The sequence below is a fragment of the Salvelinus alpinus genome, chromosome 26 (genome assembly GCF_045679555.1).
Source record: "Salvelinus alpinus chromosome 26, SLU_Salpinus.1, whole genome shotgun sequence".
Taxonomy (NCBI): domain Eukaryota; kingdom Metazoa; phylum Chordata; class Actinopteri; order Salmoniformes; family Salmonidae; genus Salvelinus; species Salvelinus alpinus.
The window spans coordinates 10,792,949-10,816,193 of record NC_092111.1 but is presented as its reverse complement, the minus strand read 5'-3'; the positions used below and the strand labels follow the sequence as shown (position 1 = coordinate 10,816,193).

At 39.9% G+C, this 23,245-nt stretch overlaps 2 protein-coding genes and 1 long non-coding RNA gene across 4 annotated transcripts in view; all 3 read right to left on the bottom strand.

Moving 5' to 3' along the window:
* LOC139554674 (major histocompatibility complex class I-related gene protein-like) overlaps positions 1 to 19,448 on the bottom strand; it is a 29,522-nt gene extending 10,074 nt beyond the window's left edge. Inside the window, exons 1-12 of one of the 2 annotated variants that reach the window (XM_071367690.1) lie at positions 19,259 to 19,448; positions 18,282 to 18,554; positions 17,861 to 18,154; positions 17,300 to 17,584; positions 16,963 to 17,082; positions 16,621 to 16,674; positions 16,258 to 16,293; positions 15,612 to 15,650; positions 15,454 to 15,504; positions 14,639 to 14,677; positions 14,483 to 14,531; positions 13,117 to 13,528 (exon numbers count right to left, since the gene is read on the bottom strand). In XM_071367690.1, coding sequence (XP_071223791.1) covers positions 13,522 to 13,528; positions 14,483 to 14,531; positions 14,639 to 14,677; positions 15,454 to 15,504; positions 15,612 to 15,650; positions 16,258 to 16,293; positions 16,621 to 16,674; positions 16,963 to 17,082; positions 17,300 to 17,584; positions 17,861 to 18,154; positions 18,282 to 18,554; positions 19,259 to 19,328 — 1,317 coding nt within the window. In that variant the 5' untranslated portion in view covers positions 19,329 to 19,448 and the 3' untranslated portion in view covers positions 13,117 to 13,521. Of the gene's footprint in view, positions 1 to 13,116; positions 13,529 to 14,482; positions 14,532 to 14,638; positions 14,678 to 15,453; positions 15,505 to 15,611; positions 15,651 to 16,257; positions 16,294 to 16,620; positions 16,675 to 16,962; positions 17,083 to 17,299; positions 17,585 to 17,860; positions 18,155 to 18,281; positions 18,555 to 19,258 lie in introns of those variants that run through there. The other variant, XM_071367695.1, reaches the window with a different exon arrangement.
* Positions 8,939 to 11,863, bottom strand: LOC139554298 (uncharacterized). Its single transcript, XR_011670809.1, has 2 exons — positions 11,717 to 11,863; positions 8,939 to 11,601 (listed from the first exon to the last, which is right to left on the bottom strand). It is a non-coding gene; the product is annotated as an uncharacterized lncRNA (long non-coding RNA).
* A 1,393-nt stretch (positions 19,449 to 20,841) lies between the features above and the next one.
* LOC139555401 (major histocompatibility complex class I-related gene protein-like) lies at positions 20,842 to 22,616 on the bottom strand (the record flags this gene model as incomplete). Its single annotated transcript, XM_071369149.1, has 4 exons — positions 20,842 to 20,979; positions 21,090 to 21,394; positions 22,134 to 22,143; positions 22,366 to 22,616. Coding segments are annotated over 3 exons (558 nt in total), but the record flags the coding sequence as incomplete, so codon positions are not given.
* Positions 22,617 to 23,245: the final 629 nt, after the last annotated feature.

The window sequence follows — 23,245 nt, the reverse complement described above, 5'->3', positions numbered from 1 at the left end:
TCTCATCTCGGTAACTAATGGCAGTCAGGCTACCTCTGGCGAGCCCATGGAGGGCTGTGCGGCCCCCCAAAGAAATGCCACCCCACACCATGACTGACCCACCGCCAAACCGGTCATGCTGGAGGATGTTGCAGGCAGCAGAACGTTCTCCACGGCGTCTCCAGACTGTCACGTCTGTCACATGTGCTCAGTGTGAACCTGCTTTCATCTGTGAAGAGCACAGGGCGCATTTGCCAATCTTGGTGTTCTCTGGCAAATGCCAAACGTCCTGCACGGTGTTGGGCTGTAAGCATAACCCCCACCTGTGGACGTCGGGCCCTCATACCACCCTCATGGAGTCTGTTTCTGACCGTTTGAGCAGACACATGCACATTTGTGGCCTGCTGGAGGTCATTTTGCAGGGCTCTGGCAGTGCTCCTTCTGCTCCTTCTTGCACAAAGGTGGAGGTAGTGGTCCTGCTGCTGGGTTGTTGCCTTCCTACGGCCTCCTCCACGTCTCCTGATGTACTGGCCTGTCTCCTGGTAGCGCCTCCATGCTCTGGACACTACGCTGACAGACACAGCAAACCTTCTTGCCACAGCTGATGCTGTGGCATCAGACACAGCTGATGGCACATTGATGTGCCATCCTGGATGAGCTGCACTACCTGAGCCACTTGTGTGGGTTGTAGACTCCGTCTCATGCTACCACTAGAGTGAAAGCACCGCCAGCATTCAAAAGTGACCAAAACATCAGCCAGGAAGCATAGGAACTGAGAAGTGGTCTGTGGTCAACACCTGCAGAACCACTCCTTTATTGGGGGTGTCTTGCTAATTGCCTATAATTTCCACCTGTTGTCTATTTCATTTACACAACAGCATGTGAAATTTATTGTCAATCAGTGTTGCTTCCTAAGTGGACAGTTTGATTTCACAGAAGTGTGATTGACTTGGAGTTACATTGTGTTGTTTAAGTGTTCCCTTTATTTTTTTGAGCAGTGTATTTTGGTTAGGTCAGGGTGTGACTAGGATGGGTACTCTAGTTTTTGTATGTCTAGGGTTTTTGTATGTCTAGGGGTTTTGTATGTCTATGTTGGCCTGATATGGTTCCCAATCAGAGACAGCTGTTTATCGTTGTCTAGGATTGGGGATCATATTTAGGTAGCCATTTGCCTCATTTGTGTTGTGGCATCTTGTCTGTGTATAGTTTCCTTAGTGCACATCAGTAGCTTCACGTTTTGTTTGTTGTTTTGTTAGGTGAGTTTCAGTTCATTAAAATTATGTGGAACTCTACTCACGTTGCGCCTTGGTCTCATCATTATGACGAACGTGACAACCCATCACATAGGGAAGACTGGGATTCATTTTTTTTTGGGCAGTGTTCTGCATGAAGTGCTCGAGTTCGCATAACTATCTTGGGTGAATCTTCAAATTCAGTCTGAAAGTCCTCTTTCTCAGCAAGACAAAAACGGCAACAATATCTGGCACTGAATGATTCAACAAAACCAAATAAACAGTGAAGACCAAGGTTGTCACCTGTAACTTGGACAATAGTTCCATACGCTGGTTGATCATACAAGGGGACCATAATTCCATCCCTCAAGTACTTTAATATCCTGCACAATTGGATCAAGTATTTTAGAAAAGCCATATGTTTTAACGTCTTGGGCATGAAATAAAGCAACCAAATGAATGTTAAGCAGAAATGAGTTGAACTTGAGAAAAATTCCATAAGGTGAAATAGATTGCTACTAATTTATGTATTTCCTGTTTTGATCCAAGAGGATTTGCAGTTTAAAAATCATAGAAAAGCTGTATCTGAATTGCATGCTTGTTTTGAAAATAGAGCATGCCTCTTGAACAGATCTCCATCACATAAGTCAACGTTTTCTTGAACTGGAATCAGTCTGCATCATCTCCTTTATATTAGGGTGTTTGTAAATAAACACATGTTTTCAAAATTGGGATGTAAACAAATTTATCAGTAACAACAATTTGATCATAGCCTTCAGTAGTCCGATTGCGTTGTGTATCAAATCTTGAACCAAGAACGTATTCAACTGGGTCTACCCTTCCCCACTTTTCTGTAAAGTACTGCCTTCTCTTACTTTTAGAATTTAATACACCAAAAGGATTACATTTTTTCTAAACACTGATCTATTTTACTTGTCTCCTGTATAGACACACTTCACAGCTTCTTTAGCTTGAATATCATCAACTATCTCTTCCATGGAAATGACCAATGAGTTAATGGTGGTTTCACCTACACCTGCCACTTTAAGTTCAGCTATGGTTGCAGCGCGGCTGTCTACAAGACTCTTATTGACAAGGACTGAGTCAGAAGGGGAACTTGTTGATGGCAAGTCATCAAAATGACTTACTGTGTCACGATCGTTATAAGGAGTGGACCAAGATGCAGCGTGGTATGTTTCCATCCTTTTATTTGGAAGAGAAACTTAAACAAAAACAATAAAGCGAACAAACGAACCGTGAAGCTCAGAGTAGTGCTCACAGGCAACTATACCTAGACAAGATCCCACAAAGCACAATGGGGAAATTGCTACCTAAATATGATCCCCAATCAGAGACAACGATAAACTGATAAACACCTGCCTCTGATTGGGAACCATACCAGGCCAACATAGACATATATGACATATATATGGACCGGACCTCCATTATGGCATCTGCTGAGAAATTCCTTCGTACTGCATCCCCAGTTGCTCTCTCGTCAAACAGCATCCAAACAGTAGACGTTTGTGTCACTACTGCTGGTGCTTCTACTCCATCTAAAATGTTGAATTCCACCTTGTAGTGCAGTCTTGTTTAGGCCTCAGCTCAGGCATCCCCATCTGGAGTTGTGTAGACTTTAGTTTTCAGCACCTACTGTGTTCCTGTGGAAGTATTCCACAACTGCTTTCACTTTGTCCACAGTGGGCTTCATCACCTTCAGAGCATCTCTTATAATCAGGTTGATTGTGTGGGCAAGACATGGATGATGGGTCCATTTTAAATTTTTCATGGCTTTGGTTATGTTAGCTGCATTGTCGCTAACACAACAGACCACATTTCCATCTACTTGCCATTCTCTGGCCACTGTCAACAGGTCCTCTGCCAAGATCTCTGAGGTGTGTCTGTCGCTGAACTCAAAGCAGTCCAGAAGACAGCTAGACATCGAAAAATCTTTAATGAAGTGACATGTAACCGACATGTAAGAAGCGGTTACCCTTGATGTCCAGCAGTCAGAGGTAAGGCAAACTGCAGTAGCTTTATGGACTCTTTCCCGCACTGACGCCTGTGTGCTCTCATACAGTTGAGGAATAAGTGATTTTGAAAGGGTTTTCCTGCTTGGAATTGTGTACAATGGATTTAAACTATTGCTATAATTTCTAAAACCTCTGTCCTCCACAATCGAAAATGGCTGGAAATCGGTGGCAAGCATTTTAGCCAATGCAATATCAATTTGGCCTTGTTTTGCTACAGACATAGACTTTGGCATAAACTGGTCCATAGAAGACTGCATTGCTGTGGGTCGCGGAGTAGTCCTACTTGACTGAGTGGATACATCTCCACGTGTGGAGGTGCTGGCTCCACCACTATCACTAGCAGGCCCGCTAGTTTCTCGAAGCTCCGCTACAGCTAGCTTCACAGTTGGGTGCACAGTTCGCATATGCCGGTGTAAGTTGTGCGTAGAACTGGCTTTATATGAGATTTTGTTTTGGCACATTTTACACTGTGCTCTAACATTGTCTACATTTTAAAAAATGCATCCAAATGCTACTGTGCTTCTGACACATTTTCCAGCTGTTGTTTTCACAGCTGTCCAACCTCCAAGGGTTGACACTGCATGTCTGATTGACAGGAACAACAGGTGAGGCTGTTAGTCTGGGCAGACAGTCAGAACAAATGTGTGTACAGTTGAGCATTTAGTTAATTATATTCATTTAAATCTTATGATTATTCATATCTTAATTTAAAAAAATGTAAATAAATAGATTTGGCTCTTCTGATATGCAATGTTCACCGACAAGAGCCGACTCTTAGAGCCCACTCATTCGCGAAAAACCCATCACTAGTTTCAGGCACTGGAGGGACATAATTGTACCACTGATAGATGAGAATATCTTTGATTGCGAGTGTACAAACTCGACAAAACACGAGGGCTGAGGGGTTTACGTTGCCAACTTCCCTTGCTTGGCTAATCATTTGGACCGACGACAAAGATAGTCGCAGGGATTCCCCCAAGGGGGGAAGGCGAGGGTAAGTGGAGGAGGGTGTGTCTTTTATGAGATTGAAATGCTGCCTACTTTTTTCCCCTGCGTTGCTTTCCTTGTTCTTTGAAGAGTATTTCTATCCAATGATTTTCGATTTTGAAATAAACCTAGCTGTTGTCAGGTAAAATAGGGCGTGGGAGGTTTCCATGGATGTAGGCTGTGCAATCATACTGAAGAAAAATATAAGAAATATTAAGATATGAATAATCATAAGATTTAAATGAATATAATTAACTAAATGCTCAACTGTACACACATTTGTTCTGACTGTCTGCTCAGACTAACAGCCTCACCTGTTGTTCCTGTCAATCAAGTTTGTGGACGACACTACAGTGGTAGGCTTGATTACCAACAACGACGAGGCGGCCTACAGGGAGGAGGTGAGGGCCCTCGGAGTGTGGTGTCAGGAAAATAACCTCACACTCAACGTCAACAAAACAAAGGAGATGATTGTGGACTTCAGGAAACAGCAGAGGGAGCACCCCCCTATCCACATTGTCAGGACAGTAGTGGAGAGGGTAGTACGTTTTAAGTTCCTCGGCGTACACATCACGGACAAACTGAATTGGTCCACCCACACAGACAGCGTTGTGAAGAAGGCACAGCAGCGCCTCTTCAACCTCAGGAGGCTGAAGAAATTCGGCTTGTCACCAAAAGCACTCACAAACTTCTACAGATGCACAATCGAGAGCATCCTGTCGGGCTGTATCAGCGCCTGGTACGGCAACTGCTCCGCCCACAACCGTAAGGCTCTCCAGAGGGTAGTGAGGTCTGCACAACGCATCACCGGGGGCAAACTACCTGCCCTCCAGGACACCTACACCACCCGATGTCACAGGAAGGCCATAAAGATCATCAAGGACAACAACCACCCGAGCCACTGCCTGTTCACCCCGCTATCATCCAGAAGGCGTGGTCAGTACAGGTGCATCAAAGCAGGGACCGAGAGACTGAAAAACAGCTTCTATCTCAAGGCCATCAGACTGTTAAACAGCCACCACTAACATTTGGTGGTTGCTGCCAACATACTGACTCAACTCCAGCCACTTTAATAATGGGAGTTGATGGAAATGTATGTAAAAATGTATCACTAGCCACTTTAAACAATGCCACTTAATATAATGTTTACATACCCTACATTACTCATCTCATATGTATATACTGTACCCTATACCATCTACTGCATCTTGCCTATGCCGTTCTGTACCATCACTCATTCATATATCTTTATGTACATATTCTTTATCCCTTTACACTTGTGTGTGTATAAGGTAGTAGTTGTGGAATTGTTAGGTTAGATTACTCGTTGGTTATTACTGCATTGTCGGAACTAGAAGCACAAGCATTTCGCTACACTCGTATTAACTCGCATTAACATCTGCTAACCATGTGTATGTGACAAATAACATTTGATTTGATTTGATTTATAGCTACGGCTGTGAAAATATAATACATTTTTTACTTGAAATCAAATATTTTATCAAATCTCTAGAATAAGTCAACAAAAAAAATGTATTCTTACAACTCTCATAGATTTACGCAAATGTAACCCCTGACCTTATTCTCTTTATTTTATATGAGGTACTTAAACTGTTGAAACTGTTGTTACTGACAATTCATGTGTAGTGATTTATATTTGCTTTACTTTAATGTTATTTTATGTTTGTTAAAAGAAAATATACTTGAAGTGATGTTCATTTGTTATTGTGTTGCAATTTTACATTTAATTTAAAATAAAAAATAAAGGCTATCAACTGTGATTTTTCACTGTAGGTAGGAATGGTAAACTTAAATCATGGACAACATAAAATAAACATTCACATACACTCAATAATTGTATTATGTTACAATTATGATACTTTGTATTTTACATTGACAGACATTTTCTGACCACTTGGCAAACTTTCTGTTTATCGGCTTGTCAGTCTCTTTCTCTTTTTCTCTGATGATACACATCTCATCATAATGTAATGATTGATTGCTCTGACATAAGTGTCAATCAGTACATCTCTACTGTCAACTCATCCCTCCCTTCATCATCTTCATACTCCAGCCCCTCTACCTTACCCTTTTCCAAGTTCCCCACACTCCAGAAGTCCAAGTGCCTCCTCTTTTTCCTGACCCCTCCCTCCTTTGTTACTTCCTTCCGGAACCCGAAGACTCCCTTCTCTCTATTGAAAACCTGCAGCCCGCCGATGATGGACGTGATAGCCTCATTCCTCTTTCTTCCCCCTCTTGGTAGTGCATAGTTTCCATAGGGTGGCTGGGGAAGGGACCCCAGCCATTCTCTGCCACCAGCTCCCTGAGCAGGCCCAGACGTGGGTCCTCTGGTCCCAGCTCCGGCAGCGGGCCCCAAGAGCGGAGGCCCGCTGCAGCTACAGCCCCTGGGACATCGAGGGAGGCCTGGAGCTGGAGTAAGTCAGCCTCCCACTCAGGGTTCTCCAATGTGGGCAGGATGGCAAGGGGGAAGTGGGGGTGCCCGTGTGCCCCTGGGATGGGAACCAGCAGAGCCAGTGACAAAAGAGTGATCATCGGCTGAGAGGGTCACAGAGAAGGAACGAAGATAATCTCATCTATAGGTTGTTGGAAAGTAGTTGTGAAATAAATCACAACATGTGAAAAGAGTCAATGCATCATAAATTGCAAACCATCCAGATATTTGCCCTGATTCTTAGGGCCCTATTCAAGAATTTAAAAATATGGTGGTGTTGTGGTGCAACAAAGAAGATAAACATCATAACACAGCATTCCTTCTTCCCACACAAAAATATTATTTTACCCTGAAATAGCACTAAGTGGGTTAGATAAGATAGGACAGCAGCACAGATTTCTACAGATATTTACTTAGAACCATTTACTATGTAAGCACTGAATCATATGTACCTGCTGTACATATTAGTACACAGAAATAAACTAAATATCAACGTCCACCCCTAATACCAACCACATTAGCATTGATATATCCATTGGCTTACCTTGTAGAGTTTTCAGTGTTTCTGCCTTGACATCACTCGGACCTTTTAAATACCCCATAAATTAAGAGTTTATCAGCTGACAGCATCGTGTCCTCTGTCCCTGATTGGTTAATCGGGCCCTTGACACACAAGTGTAATGCAACTCTGACATCTACATTCTTCTGACTTGGAAACAGGTCTTACTTAACTGATGGACTGTAAAGTGTCCAATTATTGTGAAGTGAATCATTAGGATTTGAAGAAACTGCATTAAGGTCTCAGTCATCAAGGTCATCTCACGGGGAGGACACAGACACACCTGAAAGAATTCCATTGTCCGGTTCCTGACATAATCCCAATCATTACATAGTTCATAAATACTCTGGATCAGTCACTTTTCCCATTTGAACTATTCAAGTAAAAACGTCATTCAACCAGACTTCTATAATGATCATACACCAACTATGTCTGATTTTCCAACACAAAAGATAACTTCTCTTTTGCTTTCTGTTTGCCATGTAAAAATCACAATGGTGCATTACGGTTTTTGGAACCTCTCCTGCACGCTGACAAAACAATGATTCATTTAAGATTGACTTTGAGTGTCTCTAGTGGTAATTTCCACGACACTGTTTAAAAATTTCCACGACACAATCATAAGTGGTTTATTGAGGTCACTCCCACACTATAGATTAAATGAATGACTAAACAGAGGTTATCCTCACAGAGGACAGTCCTGTGTGCTTAGTAAATTCTCCTTTTAAAGAGATTCTCCTGTACGTTTGTATACTTTTTAGCCAGTAGTTATGAAAGTAGTGCTCACGAGCCAAAAGTGGGCCCTGAAAATTGCTTTCTATGTCACATATGTGCAGATATGTGCTCCCTCTCTTGTTCTGCTGTGTGTGCATCTTGCTAGCTGTTAGTCAAATGGCGAGGGGCTGAAGCTCATTGGCTGAAACTCTAATTGCTAGGGGGCTGGCCCATGTGGGGGAAAAAGGTGCTTCACATCTTTCAGAAAACAGTTGCTTTCAAACTAGGGACTTTGTGGCCAATTGAGGTACAACAGTAATTCTGCTCATAGATTATACATGTATGAACTACACATTGAAACATCCAGCCCAAAGCAGGAGGTTTAAAAAATACTTCCTAATTGCCAAAGATCCAGATCATGTCTAAGAGGATTGTAGCATGATCCTAACTAAACCAGGTCTGTTAAAAGCAGTCTAGTAAGGTACGACTTACTAAGGCACTGCATCGCTGTGCCACTAGAGATTCTGGGTTCGAATCCAGGCTCTGTCACAGCCGACCGCAACCATGAGACCCATGGGGCAGCGCACAATTGTCCCAGCGTCGTACAGGTTAGGGGAGGGTTTGGCCGGCATGGATGTCCTTGTCCCATCGCGCACTAGCGACTCCTGTGGTGGGCCGGGCGCAGTGCACGCTGACACCATTGGTGCGGCTGGCTTCCGGGTTAAGTGGGCATTGTGTCAAGAAGCAGTGCGGCTTGGTTGGGTTGTGTTTCGGAGGACGCACGGTTCTCGACCTTCACCTCTCCGGGTCGGTACGGGAGTTGCAGCGATGAGAGGGAGAAAAAAAATGGTAAAAAAAGTCTAAAATAAAAATAGTAAGGTACGACTTCTCCGATTTGACTGATAGGAATTTACTTCAGCTATCTGTTCTGTTGAAAAATGCTTTTAGACAACGAGTAAATAAAAGACATCCTATACTTCCATTAGTTAATACAGACCATTTATTAAAGTACAAAGACCTCATATTGTCATATTAGGGGTGGGGTTGGGTTACTTGATATTGCATACGCACATTTCCTGGCACTCACTGTGCACAATATCATCACAAACATCTATACATCTCCTTATTGATTACTGCATTGTTGGGTTCATGGCTTACAAGAAAGGCGTTTCACTGTACTTGTGCACATGACATTAAAACTTGAAACTCTAAACTGCGTGCACATATTGATATCATAACAACCATGACAAACTGTTGAACAAAACGAGGAGTCACGAGGAATAATCATAAAATGCTTAAATTTACCATAGCATTATTATATACTGAACAAAAATATAAACACAAGATGATTTTTTTTACAGTTACAGTTTAAATAAATAAATGACGCCCTAATCTATGGATTTCACATGACTGGGGAGGGGTGTAGCCATGGATGGATCTTGGAGGGCATTGTCCCACCAACTTGGGAGCCAGGCCCAGCCAATCAGAATGAGTTTTTCCCCCCACAAAAGATCTTTATTACAGACATTTGTCATGATCAAAGGTGGTCCAACCAGTGCCCGCCGTTTAGTTTTGGCCTGCCCTGCTGTGTTCAGTGGTAGGTGAAGTACATTCTCTTCTTGGTTGTACTGAGGAGTTGCAGCAGGTTGTGTTTTTGCTGTCTAACAGAGTGGGACATGGGCCTTGAGTTGACAGGTGGAGTTGTAGCGGTTTTTGCAGAAGGGGCATTTGCTGGGTCTCTCCCTGGCAAGAGTGACATGTCTCTGTAGGCCAGCTTTCAGAGCAAATGCTTCGCCACAGTGGCATTTGTTAAACGTGGTGTTACATTTTGAACAGTGTTCTCCCGCTGGTGGGTCGGGATCCAATGGTGCGTGCGCTGCTGTAAAGTCCTACTAAGTCGCTGCTTACAGCTGAGATGTAGCTGGAGGCATTGTTTTGATTATCTGGAGGGTCACAGGGAATGTCTTAACACTTTAGCTGGGTCACAGCACCAAAATATTTTAGATCCACTAGTTTAGAGTCACTCTCTGTTCTCCACAGTCTGGGTTTTGGGAAGAGACAAGGACTGAAGTGGGTCCTCCTGATCCCATTCACTTTTCACACAGCGAGAAATGCACATTAACTCTTTGGTATTAGCCTATTGACCTTGAAGCTGCACTTCCTCAGGGCTGGTCTTGAGTTCCTTCTGTTCCTCTTTAATCTGTGTGGGCTCTGGGTCCTCCTAGCCCAGACTGGAGCACCTTCAGTCTGGTAAGTTCATAAAATTTCTGCCCTGCTAGAGCTGCCCCGGTCAACTGTAAGCGCTGTTATTGCGAAGTTGAAACGACTAAGAGCAACAACGGCTCAACCGCGAAGTGGTAGGCCACACAAGCTCACAGAATGGGACTGCCGAATGCTGAAGCGTTCACTACCAAGTTACAAACTGCCTCAGGAAGCAACGTCAGCACAATACCTGTTAGTCGGGAGCTTCATGAAATGGGTTTCCATGGCCGAGCAGCTGCAAATAAGCCTAAGATCACCATGCGCAATGCCAAGCGTCAGCTGGAGTGATGAATCACACTTCACCATCTGGCAGTCTGATGGATTAATCTGGGTTTGGTGGATGCCAGGAGAACGCTACCTGCCCCAATGCATAGTGCCAACTGTAAAGTTTGGTGGAGGAGGAATAATGGTGTCATGACTCTCCTGTGAGGATCCAATGATCAGGTTACAATGGCTCAACATCCACCAGACCTCTCTCACCTGCAGAGGGGAGGAGGGATTGGTATGGGGGTTTTATGACACCTCATGCCCGGTCGTAAATTGTAAATCTCTAAAGGGGCAAACTTTCTCTCTCTACCCTTTAGTATTGAGATTGGAATCTCTTTATTACAGAGACGTTTTGCCGCACAAAAACTTGAACGTCCAACAGTGAATACGGGGACAATATTTTTAACATCCAAATGTAGGGGATGATGAGAGATGGAATATGGGAAATTAATGTCTATTTTGTAATGTCATTAAAAATTGTATAAAAATGATGTAACAAAAATATTGTAACTTGAAGAGTTTTCACACTGTGTATGTCAGGTTTCCATCCTTTACATTGTGTAGGAAATACCAGGGATGAAGAGAATATTTTTTATTAAATTTTCTAACAAGATCATAGTTTTGATGATACTTTGCCCAGTAAGTAGCCACGCCCGAGGGAGCTCAGAGAGCATGTCAGCATAACGGAAACACCCCCTTTTTACACGAGCATATAAAGGATGAGTTGAGAATTAACATACCAGGCCAGAATGACTCTAGCTGCAGCTTAGGTCTCCATTGGTTACGACCCTGACGCTTCGAACACACAGACTGAGTCATTGCATCAATGCTGCATAACATTTTGCGCAGCTACGCAACTATACTGAATGCAGGTATCTACACACGTGTTGCAGACGATCACATGCAATTTATTTTTCATTTTTTTCACCTTTATTTATCAGTTACTTATTTAGATGACCCAAACCCGAAAGGGTGCAATTGATGCAGAGAGGGAGGTTGATATATACAGACCGTCACCAGGTAACAGTTGTTGGTTCTCATCAATATCTTCATGGCTGCCAGTTGGAGATCCTTCCTGACTAGAACCTTCACTAGAAATTTTACTAGAACCCTGACCTGAAAAAAGAACAGCAAAACAGTCAAACCCCATCACCTACACAGTTTACGTGTTAGACCGAGTCAAAACCAATGTCACAAAAGAACGTAATGAGGTAATCATTTTAAACATTACCTGAGTCAAGAGGAGAGGGGTTGTCTCTGGTCTTCCCTAAAAAAGAGCTTGTGATAAACTTATTATCCTTATATTATTACAAATAATTGTCACGCCCTGACCATAGTAAGCTGTTTTTTCTCTGTGTTGCTTGGGGCGTGATAGTGACTAGGGTGGTCATCTAGGTTTTTGTATGTCTATGTTTCCCTGATATGGTTCCCAATCAGAGACAGCTGTTTATCGTTGTCTCTGATTAGGGATCATATTTAGGTAGCCCTTTTCCCCATTGTTAGTTGTGGGGTCTTGTCTACATTGAGTTGCCTGAGTGCATACCAGTAGCGTTTCGTTTCTTCTTTATTGTTTTGTTTGGTGAGTTTCTCTTTATCAAAATATGTGGAACTCTATGCACGCTGCGCCTTGGTCTACTCATTACGACGAGCGTGACAATAATAAAGAAAATGATGACATCATATTACTGTCATGTCTCTCTATCTTTCCCCACTGTAATCCTTTCTCTCTATCGGATATTAAAGTCAGAAATGTATATATAAATATAAATATATATTTTTATATGTATAAAAAAAGATAAGTCAACTGACGTTGAAATTAAACAAAGTTTTGGCTTTTCCCAAAGTCATTGTATTCTGCCACAATAATTCTCCTCTATGAGGCTCTTGTGTGGGAACATGACAACATTTATCAGTAAGTTGTTTTGATCTTGAAGGAGGATCTTATCCTTGTCGATCTTCATACTAAAGCTGAAAGTATGTGAAGTACACCTAGAAAGTATGTGAAGTACACCTAGGTTCATTGTGTCAAACAGCATGCTTGTTATTCTTCAGTGTTTTACTTCCTTGACAAACCTGTTCTGGATCAGAACTACAGTAACTCCTCTGTCTGTCCTGTTTATGACTAATGTACCACATGGTTTACGATAAGTGATAAAAGCAACTTTTGCAATGAAAACAAAAATGTGTTATTTCTAAATGGTTCCTCGTGCATTTTTTGTGTAAACCCCACAGTCTTTTTTCACCTAAACGTGACCTAATAGTATCACCATACATACTCAGCTATAATCAACTACATTGGCCTTGTTATGTTCAAAAGTAAAAAAATAATAAGAAGAATATCTATCCTAAATAATTTCTGTGTCAAATTCGCAGGTGAACCACACAGTTCGACGACAGTGAACCTGGGCTCTCCTGACAGGTGAAGTCCCATCTTTCCTCATGGAACATGGTCAAACTAGTTTGGTTGCTTGTGTTAACTGCAGCTAGGCCTATATGCATAATCTTAACTTTATTCATTGGTATCCTTCATTGTTATAATGACTCAAAAGCATAACAAGGGTCCAATCTTTATTGGACCAGTCAAATGTGGCATGCAGTGTTGAACACATAAGGGATACTGAGGCGTTCACATTGGTTCATAAAGGAGTCTTTTATTAAAGCAGTGATTTATACTTTCCCCGAAAAATTCAAACAAAACATATTTAAAAAGCAGTTCAGTGCATGTGTGTTTATGTGTGTGCAACGATTTAAATGATTGGTTTCTAGTTTAAAATAAACAATCTACAATAGAAATAGAATAAGGTTCCAATACCAATACATTTAAATGGCCAAAATATAGGCAATTTACAAATCAATTTGTTGAAAAGGAATTCTATTATGATATTCGAAAGATCAAAACGTTCATTAATAAGTATTCAAATCCAAGCCGATCAAAACGGTAAATTCTTGGGAATGTACACATCCAGATTGACAGTATTTGTTGAGAAACAGAATCACATGTTGTTTGCTAGATTTAGACGTGTTGTCAGTCACTCCTCAATGTCTGAGAGAATAGAGAGAGAAAGTCATTATGGGAATGACTGCTTGCTCTTTATACTCAGGGCTATAGCTGCATGAACAGTAGAAATGCTAATAACAATAATACAATCATTTAGATAACTAAGAATTACACCTAAATAGTAATGGTGCAGATAGCATTACATATCCATGTAGACTCATGATGCTGATATTTGTAAAAGGATGTTGGGATGTTTGCAGTGGTGTAAAGTACTTAAGTAAAAATACTTTAAAGTACTACTTAAGTCGTTTTTTTGGTTATCTGAACATTACTTTGCTATTTATATTTTTGCCAACTTTTACTTTTACTTCACTACATTCCTAAAGAAAAAATAGATCGATTTTTTGTACTCGTTACATTTTGACAGGAAATGGACCAATTCACACACTTATCAAGAGAACATCTCTGGTCATCCCTACTGCCTCTGATCTGGCAGACTCACTAAACACAATAACAAGAACATTGTGCTGTCTGGTTTGCTTAATATAAGGAATTTGAAATGGTTTATACTTTTACTTTTGATACTTAAGTACATTTTAGAAATTACATTTACTTTTGATACTTAAGTATATTTAAACCCAAATACTTTTAGACTTTTACTCAAGTAGTATTTTACTGGGGGACTCACTTTTACTTGAGTCATTTTCTATTAAGGTATATTTACTTTTACTCAAGTATGACAATTGAGTACTTTTTCTACCACTGGGTGTTTGGGGATGTTAGTTAATATATGGTTTGTACTGTTGATGAACATGTGCCAGTTGCCTAGTTGTATACATGGTGGTATGGCTGGAGGAACCAAATCCTTTAAGTGCTCAGATACATAATAGTACTTTCAACAACAACTAACACCAGAAAAATGTGTAACTTTCAAGAATGAGATTGGGGGGCCATGATTGTACTACATTATATATATATTTTAAGGATAAATTATATTACCTCCATTTGTCAGCATTGCCTCCCTCTAGACGTTCGTTGCTGCCTTGACCTGGAACAGCAGAACTAACATCAGCACTTCCACAGTTTCAACTGCATTCACTGTGTACTTAAGAAATATACAATAAAATAACTGACAATACTTTTTAATAACATTACCAGAGTCAGAGGAAGTGCTGCTAGCGTCATCCTTTTTCACTGGGAAAAGATAATAGAATCACTCTTTAGTTAGATACAGATATACAGCCTTCAGTGATGATCATTGGTCCTCTATAGGCATGCATATTCCCAAATAAAATTCTATGAATTAATGGAAAAATCATCATAGCAATGTAATTCACTCTCTGATTTGACTGAATCGAAACTACCCACCTAGTACATAGAAGATGTGACTTTAATTTCACGTCAGTGTCACAATAATCCTACTCAGTACAGATAATTCATTAGTTAGAATAAATGTGTCATGTTGTCCCCCACTATGTTCAGTGTCTAATTGCTAGCTTTTCTTTAGGTGTTCCCTTCCTTGAGAAACATTTTCTTGACTATGATTCACAGTCCCTTCATTTTACAAGTCTATATACCACATGATTTGTGATAAAGGTTATTAAAGCAAAGTTTGCATCAAAAAGCAAACCTGACAGAATTACAACTAAATAATAAATAGTAATAGTGCAGTTAGTATTACAAGTCAATGTAGTCTCATGATGCTGATATTTGTCCAAGGATGTTGGGGTGTTTGGGGATGTTGGTTAATATATGGTTTGTACTGTTGATGGACATGTGCCAGTGGCCTAGTTGGATACATGGTGGTATGGCTGGAGGAACCAAATCCTTTAAGTGCTCAGATACATAATAGTACTTACAACAACAACTAACACCAGAAAAATGTGTAACTTACAAAAATGAGATTAGGAGGCCGTGATTGTACTACATTATATATTTTTTTATACATTTTCTCAAGGATAAATTGTTACCTCCATTAGTCAGCATTGCCTCCCTCTCTAGACGTTCGTTGCTGCCTTGAACTGGAACAGCAGAACTAACATCAGCACTTCTACAGTTTCAACTGCATTCACTATGTACGTAAGAAATATACAATAAAATAACTGACAATACTTTTTAATAACATTACCAGAGTCAGAGGAAGTGCTGCTAGCGTCATCCTTTTTCACTGGGAAAAGATAATAGAATCACTCTTTAGTTAGATACAGATATACAGCCTTCAGTGATGATCATTGGTCCTCTATAGGCATGCATATTCCCAAATAAAATTCTATGAATTAATGGAAAAATCATCATAGCAATGTAATTCACTCTCTGATTTGACTGAATCGAAACTACCCACCTAGTACATAGAAGATTTGACTTTAATTTCACGTCAGTGTCACAATAATCCTACTCAGTACAGATAATTCATGAGTTAGAATTCATTTGTCATGTTGTCCCACACTATGTTCAGTGTCTAATTGCTAGTTATTCTTTAGACTGTTCCACAGTCCCATCATTTTACAAGTCTATATACCACATGATTTGTGATAAAGGTGATTAAAGCAACCGTTGCAACAAAAAGCAAACATGACAGACCTTGCTGTATTGTTAAAGTAACCTTTGATAACTTCATGAAGGCGTTTTTTTACAATACCAGAAGTCAATCATTCTTAATTGCAATTATAATCTACACTCCGTTGCATGAAAGAAATTGGAGCCTTATCTGCTTTTAACAACTGTAAAACATAACATGACCTCCACTCTACAACTATGAGTTTTGTAAGTCTTACCAGGCATGTTCAAAACAGCTGCTCCATTTCCATTGCCTGAAAGTAACAGAGTCATGTGAACAGAATAACTTTGCAAGTACATGGTTGATGTTGTGCTATATACTAATCGGTATTGTCCAGAACAACAAGTAGACAATAAGAAGTCAAACTATTCATCTGTATGTGATTAATAAAAATGATTGATGTGTAAAAACAAGGATTAGAGGGCTGTCATTCATTTAATTATCACAAGACATAATTAAATCACAACAATTAACACCATCATTATACATATCCCTACCAGATCTTTGGTATTGCTGTGCTACTGCTACACATGTAATTGTTCTACGAAGGATAAAAAACATGACATTGTATCAACGGTACCATTTAGAGGTGCCTGGATCCCAGTAGGTGGTAGAGCTCCTTTTTTACCAGGAACTAAAACAATGGAGCAAGATGTTAATGCCAAATATGACAGCTTTTTATTAAATGAGTATCTGAAACAGTGGAAGAAACAGTGGAAACACCGTGGTAGGAAAAAAATATATACAACACTTCTCTTTTTTTGACCTCCTGACTTGAGATTTACTAAAAGTCATGCCCTGATGTCGAAAAAGGTTTCGACATGCCTAAATTACCATAATCGCTTTAGTTTATCTCACAAAACAATACAAATAAGAAAAATAACATACTGTATGAAATTCATTCACAATGTGAGAAACTTACATATTTTGCCTCTCTTCCAAAGAACCAACAGTGAGCTAACCCCGGTGAGCAGGAGGACCACCGCAACAACCACACCAATGATAACACCTGTTACTTGGGTACAATCACAGCATTTCCCATCTGCAAGGAAGACAATATAAGAGGACATACTCAGCATTAACAATAACATACTGTACATTGAGCTTGAAAAACAGTTGTCACATTTTAATAATCTGCATTCATGACCTGTTAACAGACTCAGAAACGTCTGATTTTACCACAATTGATAACCATGCTAATAACTGGTTTGTTGAAAATACATACAGTACCGGTATATTGAATATAAGGACTACTTTACCCCATTTTACCACAATTGGTTCCTTCAATGCTCTATGGCTGACAGAGCATTCATAAGTTTCCTTATCTGCCTCTGGGATCTGCACACTCATCCTGATCTGGTAGGTGTCATCATCATTGGGTAGGGCTTCTGTAGACTGCACTCCATCATGTTTGGTTAATGGAACACCATTCTTCTTAATATGCATTAACACATCTTTGGGATAGAAACCTGTGGCCATGCAGGTCAGTCTGACATGTCCTGCAGTTTTGGCCTTTTTAGCAAATGCATAGACCTTTGGAGGGGCTAAAGAGGGAATAAACAGAGAACATTAATATTATTTCTGATCTCACATGTACAAATGGTTGTTTTTGTTAACCATTTGTTAGGCTATACTATTTAGGTCCATAAGTACTCACAATCAGGATTGCAGTCAGTCCGTGTCTATAGACTGCTTTAGAAGCAATATCTATCTAAAAATAAAATGTATCTGAACTATCTGAGTTGTAAAAAGATCCTTTGAGTTATCCATAGTTAAGCTACACTATGTGAGGTTTAGAACACTATTCAAAAAGTACTCACAATCATCCATTCTCAAATGCTTCTTCCCATATTCCATGAATTTGGAAAGCCAGTCCACACACTCCTTCTCCAGGTATCCCTTGGTGTACTGGTTGAGGATCTGCACCCCGTCCCACTTCCGCTTAGTCGGCAGAGCTTGATCAACTGGGGCCACCCACTGCATAGTGGCATCATCAAAGGCCAGGAAGTCGTCACCATCATAGCTGTATTGGTCGGTGCCCTTTATGAAATTCAATGTGCCGTCAATCTGCTGTTCAATCTCACAGCCATGTTTCCACTGAAGAATATGGACATCTGAGAGGAAAAACAAGTAGAATAGGAGAGGGAATGACTCACCTATGTTATGGTCAAGTCTTGGAGTTTTAGTAAAATATCTACAGTAAGCTATGTAGAGTGACACAAATGCTGTGTTGTTTCTCACCGGTGTTGTTGTGCCTCATGCGATCCATCAAGATGTTGACGTTGACTTTGAACCACTGCTCCTTGCTCTTGCGTGACTGAGTACCTTTTTCCCAGTAGTCTGCTGGCAGCTTCTCCTTCATCCAGTCCTGTTTGGGAATCTTCTTCTTTGACACACTGTCATAGTAATCGATCTGTTGGTTGTTCATCAGACCCATGGCAGTGAACTCATGGATACCAGGCAATTCTACTGGCCTTGACAGGGCAGTGTAGATGTAATTCAGCGACCATTTCTCTAATGGTCACAAAAAGTGAAAGATGAGTTAGTCGTGACTCCTGAGTAGAGATGCTTCTTCAAAGACCAAAAGAATTGGGGATGATTTTTTAAGGAATATCAAATTAATTAGAATAGTAAATGAAGGGATGATGGTGATAAAATGTACCTCAATCAATCTGTTACATTTTTTATATTATTTGTATTTAAAAAATCATAAAATTTTTGTTCACCTCTTAGCCTACAATGGTTATTGAAAGAGACCAAACTAAAAAAACTGATCCTGGATCAAATAAATTGTACGCTAGGCTAGTCGGCACCATAGCATTTCCAACCAATCAAACTGTCCTTTTCTGTTGCCAGGTGAGATAGTTTTCACAGGTGTACAGTCAGGTACAGTCAATGGAACTTGGCAGCAAGAGGCAAAACATAAACATTGTAGCCTAATTATCAATACAGTTTTAATAACTAAATAAAAATGTTGGGACGTTGTAGTTATTAAGTAAGTAATTATTATTTTTGACAGTTTGCAAACATTTTCAACAGAACAATAAATAACTTAACCTACAATTTTCATGATACAATAATTGAACATGAATCGTCAAAATGTACCTCTATAATAATAATTTCTCGATATACTTTTTCCCCCTAGGTCTATAGCAACTCAGCCAAAAAACATTTTACTTTCACCTTTAGCAACAAGACAGAGAAATAAATGTTCTTACCGCTGTCCACCGTCGAAAGTGTCGCAAAAAGGAACAAAAGTACGACGACATACATTTTGAACGCACACATGAATGTTAAATGCCCCGAAAATAATAATAATATGCCTATCCTAAATAAAGTCTGTGTCAAATTCGAAGGTGTGCCCCATAGTGTGCCACATAGTAGAGTACCTTGGCTTTCACAACCAGGAGAGCTCTAGTCTTTCCTCATGGAACGTGGTCAAACAAGTTTGGTTGGTTATGTAAACTGTAACTGAAACTAGGTCTACTTCATGCAGTATATATAGACGTACCTTTATTCATTGCTATCTTTCATTATTATAATGACTCAAACGCATAACAGGGGTCCAATAATTATTGGAAGAGTACAATGTGGCATGCATTGTTGAACACTTACTGTAAGGGCTACTGTGGCGTTCACATTGGTTCATAAAGGAGTCCTTTATTAAAGCAGTGATTTATACTTACCAAATATATATTTAAATAAGTGTTGTCTGTGTGTGTGTGTAGTGGTTGAAATGATTGGGCTCTAGGTTAAAATAAACAACCATAACACATTACGGTTCCAATACCAATAAATCTGTCACGAAGAAGAAGAAAAAATCTATGAAAAACACAATGTTCATTTTCTATATCTAAAATGTGATTCACAAAAATGTTATTCAAGTGAAAATACATTTCTTTTGGCACATTTTATTCTCACAAGGCCTCACAAGCCTATCTGAGCAGAATGGTAAATGCTTGGAAGTGAATACATCCAGATTCACAGTATTTGTTGATTAACAAAACAGAATCACACGTTCTTTGGTTTGGATGCGCTGTCAGTCACTTTAATGTCTGAGAGAAAAGAGCAATAAAGTCATTATGGGAATGACTGCTTGCTCTTTATACTCAGGGCTATAGCTGCAGTAACAGTAGGAATTCTAATAACAATAATACAATCATTTGGAGAACTCTATGAATTACAATAGAAGTTTAATATTACCAGAGTCGTGGGTGGACAGGGACCCATTTCATGAACCTAAAGAAATAAATAGTAGTGGTGTGTTATTGTTACATGTCCATGTAGTCTCTTGATGTTGATATTTGTTGGGGTGTTTGGGGATGTTGGTTAATATATGGTTTGTAGTGTCAATGCCTGTAGTTGGATGCAGGGTGGTATGGCTGCTGGCACCAAATCTGTTAAGTGCTCAGATACTGTTTGTTATACAATCAACAACAATTATCACCAGAAAAAAAACTGCAACTTTTAAGAATGAGATGGGAGGCCATGATTGTATTACTTTTTTAAATGTAAAATAAAAGGATAAATTATGTTACCTCCATTTGTCAGCATTGCCTTCCTGTCTAGACGTTCGTTGCTGCCTTGACCTGGAACAGCAGAACTAACATCAGCACTTCCACAGTTTCAGCTGCATTCACTATGTACTTAAGAAATATACAATAAAATAACTGACAATACTTTTGAATAACATCAGCAGAATCAGAGGACGTGGTGCTAGCGTCATCCTTTATCACTGGGCCTTTATTACTCCTGTATGAGTGGAGTAATACCAGATCAGGATGAGTGTAAGTGTCATCATCATTGGGTAGGACTCCTGCAGACTGCACTCCATCATGTTCGGTCAATGGGACACCATTCTTCTTCATTTGAATGAACACATCTCTGGGATAGAAACCAGTTTTGGCCTTTTTAGAAAATACATAGACCTTTGGAGGAGCTAAAGAGGGAATAAACAGAGAACAGGAGTGTTTATTTTCTGTAATCCACATTTACACTATTTAAGGTTCAGATGACCATTCAAATGTCAGCTTGTTTGTAAATACTCACAGTCCTTATTAGTCTCTGAGTTCTTTGTCCCCATATTCCATGAATTTGGACAGCCAGTCCACACACTCCTTCTCCAGGTAGCCCTTGGTGTACTGGTTGAGGATCTGCACCCCGTCCCACTTCTTCTTAGTCGGCAGAGCTTGATCAACTGGGGCCACCCACTGCATAGTGACATCACAGATAGAACAATGAGACAGATATTTTAATGGATGTATAAATGTGAAGCATCCGGTTGGTGTTTCCGAGAGGAAGCCCACTGGTGGACTGTGGGAGAAGATGGAACCAGGTTGATTTTGGCCGACATTCTGCTAATTTGTCATGTCAATACAGTTTTCTGTTCCCAAAACTAGAATCTGCTATGAACAGAGTCGACTAAGTTGTAGACTTTACACTTTGCAAAAGTTTAAAAAAATCTGTTTAGAATGAGTGCAAAGGTGAATTGAGTTATAGCACAGGTGCACTTCAAAGTAGTCATTCCCTAACGGAAATATGCAGATGTATACTAGATCGCGCCAATAGGATATCGCTAGCGCCTGCTTGGCTCTGCCCGCCTCCTTGCTTGTTCTGCCCACTATGAATAATTTGTTCCCATTGGAAACGACAAGCTGTGGTCTATCTTGGTTTTGATAACCATGTAAATCTCTCTCTGACAAGGTGACTTTTATCAATATGTACAGTATTAGGCTCCATTTACTCTCAGATTCGAAAATGCTAATTAGCATCAAAGTAGACATCATGAAAGAATACAAATCCCTGCGAACTCTAGCACGTCATCTCTAACTGTCAGCTTTGCTAACAGGTACATTTTAAAGAAATGTAGCAAATGTATTAAATACTACATCTAGCTAACATTAGATAGTGAATCCAGAGATTCTTACTTTTGCCTCGATTAGGCAATCTCGTCCAGATCATCATGGCATTTGTAGTTCTTTATGATAGCCACATTAGCAGCTAATTAGAATTTCATTTGTTGGGGGTAAATACAGGCAAATATATTGATAAAAGTCACCTTGTCTGAGAGATTTAGTTATCAAAACGTCACGCCAGGGTAAGTCTACACAAAACAGCCCTTATGTTAAGTGTTAATAAAATCCCCTATGGGTAAAATTAATGGTGGAAAAACGATTGGAACCATTTCCATTTGACCGCTAGATTTTATGGGTATTATGACTCATACTGTGGTACTCTATAGGAGGCAATGACACACCTATGGTCAAGTCCAGTCTTCTTTGCGCATTGCAAGTTAATTATCTTGGAGTTTTAGTAAAATAACTACAGGATGTTAACATTGACTTTGAACCACTGCTCCTTGCTCTTGCGTGACTGAGTGCCTTTTTCCCAGTAGTCTGCTGGCAGCTTCTCCCTCATCCAGTCCTGTTTGGGAATCTTCTTCTTTGACACACTGTCATAGTAATCAATCTGTTGGTTGTTCATCAGACCCATGGCAGTGAATTCACGGATACCAAGCAATTCTACTGGTCTTGACAGGGCAGTGTAGATGTAGCTCAGCGACCATTTCTCTAATGGTTACAAAATGCAGCAAATGGGTTAGTCACAACTCCTGGGTAGAGATGTAAAAGAAGTGAGGTAGAGATGGGAATTTAAAAAAAAAGTTATGATAATCGATAATAGTTAGCATAGTAACATCATAGTAATCATTTTGGTATGAAATCTAGACTATCTGATAAATCAATCCATTATAACTTTGTTTAATTCAATTATGTTTTAGACTAATTTGTTGTTCTGAAAGAGACTAAATAATACTAGAACGGAGACTAAGAACTTTTATGTGCCAGTCATACTAGTCTTATCACCTGACACCTGGCAGTTCCAACCAATCAAACTATCTTATCATGTTGCCAAGTAAAAATTATTTTCTCAGGTGTGTAATCAATGGAACTTGCCAGCAGTAACAAGGAAACATTGCAATATAAAGACCTTCAAAACTAGCCTAACATTAAACAAAAAGCTGGGGTTGTCATCAATAATATGAACATAACATTACAATTAAATAATATGAACAAAACAGTCTTTAATTTAAGAAACATATATATTTTTTTAACTCAGCAAGTAAGGTAAGAACAAATTCTTATTTACAATGACGGCCTAGGAACAGTGGGTTAACTAACTGCCTTGTTCAGGGGCAGAACGACAGA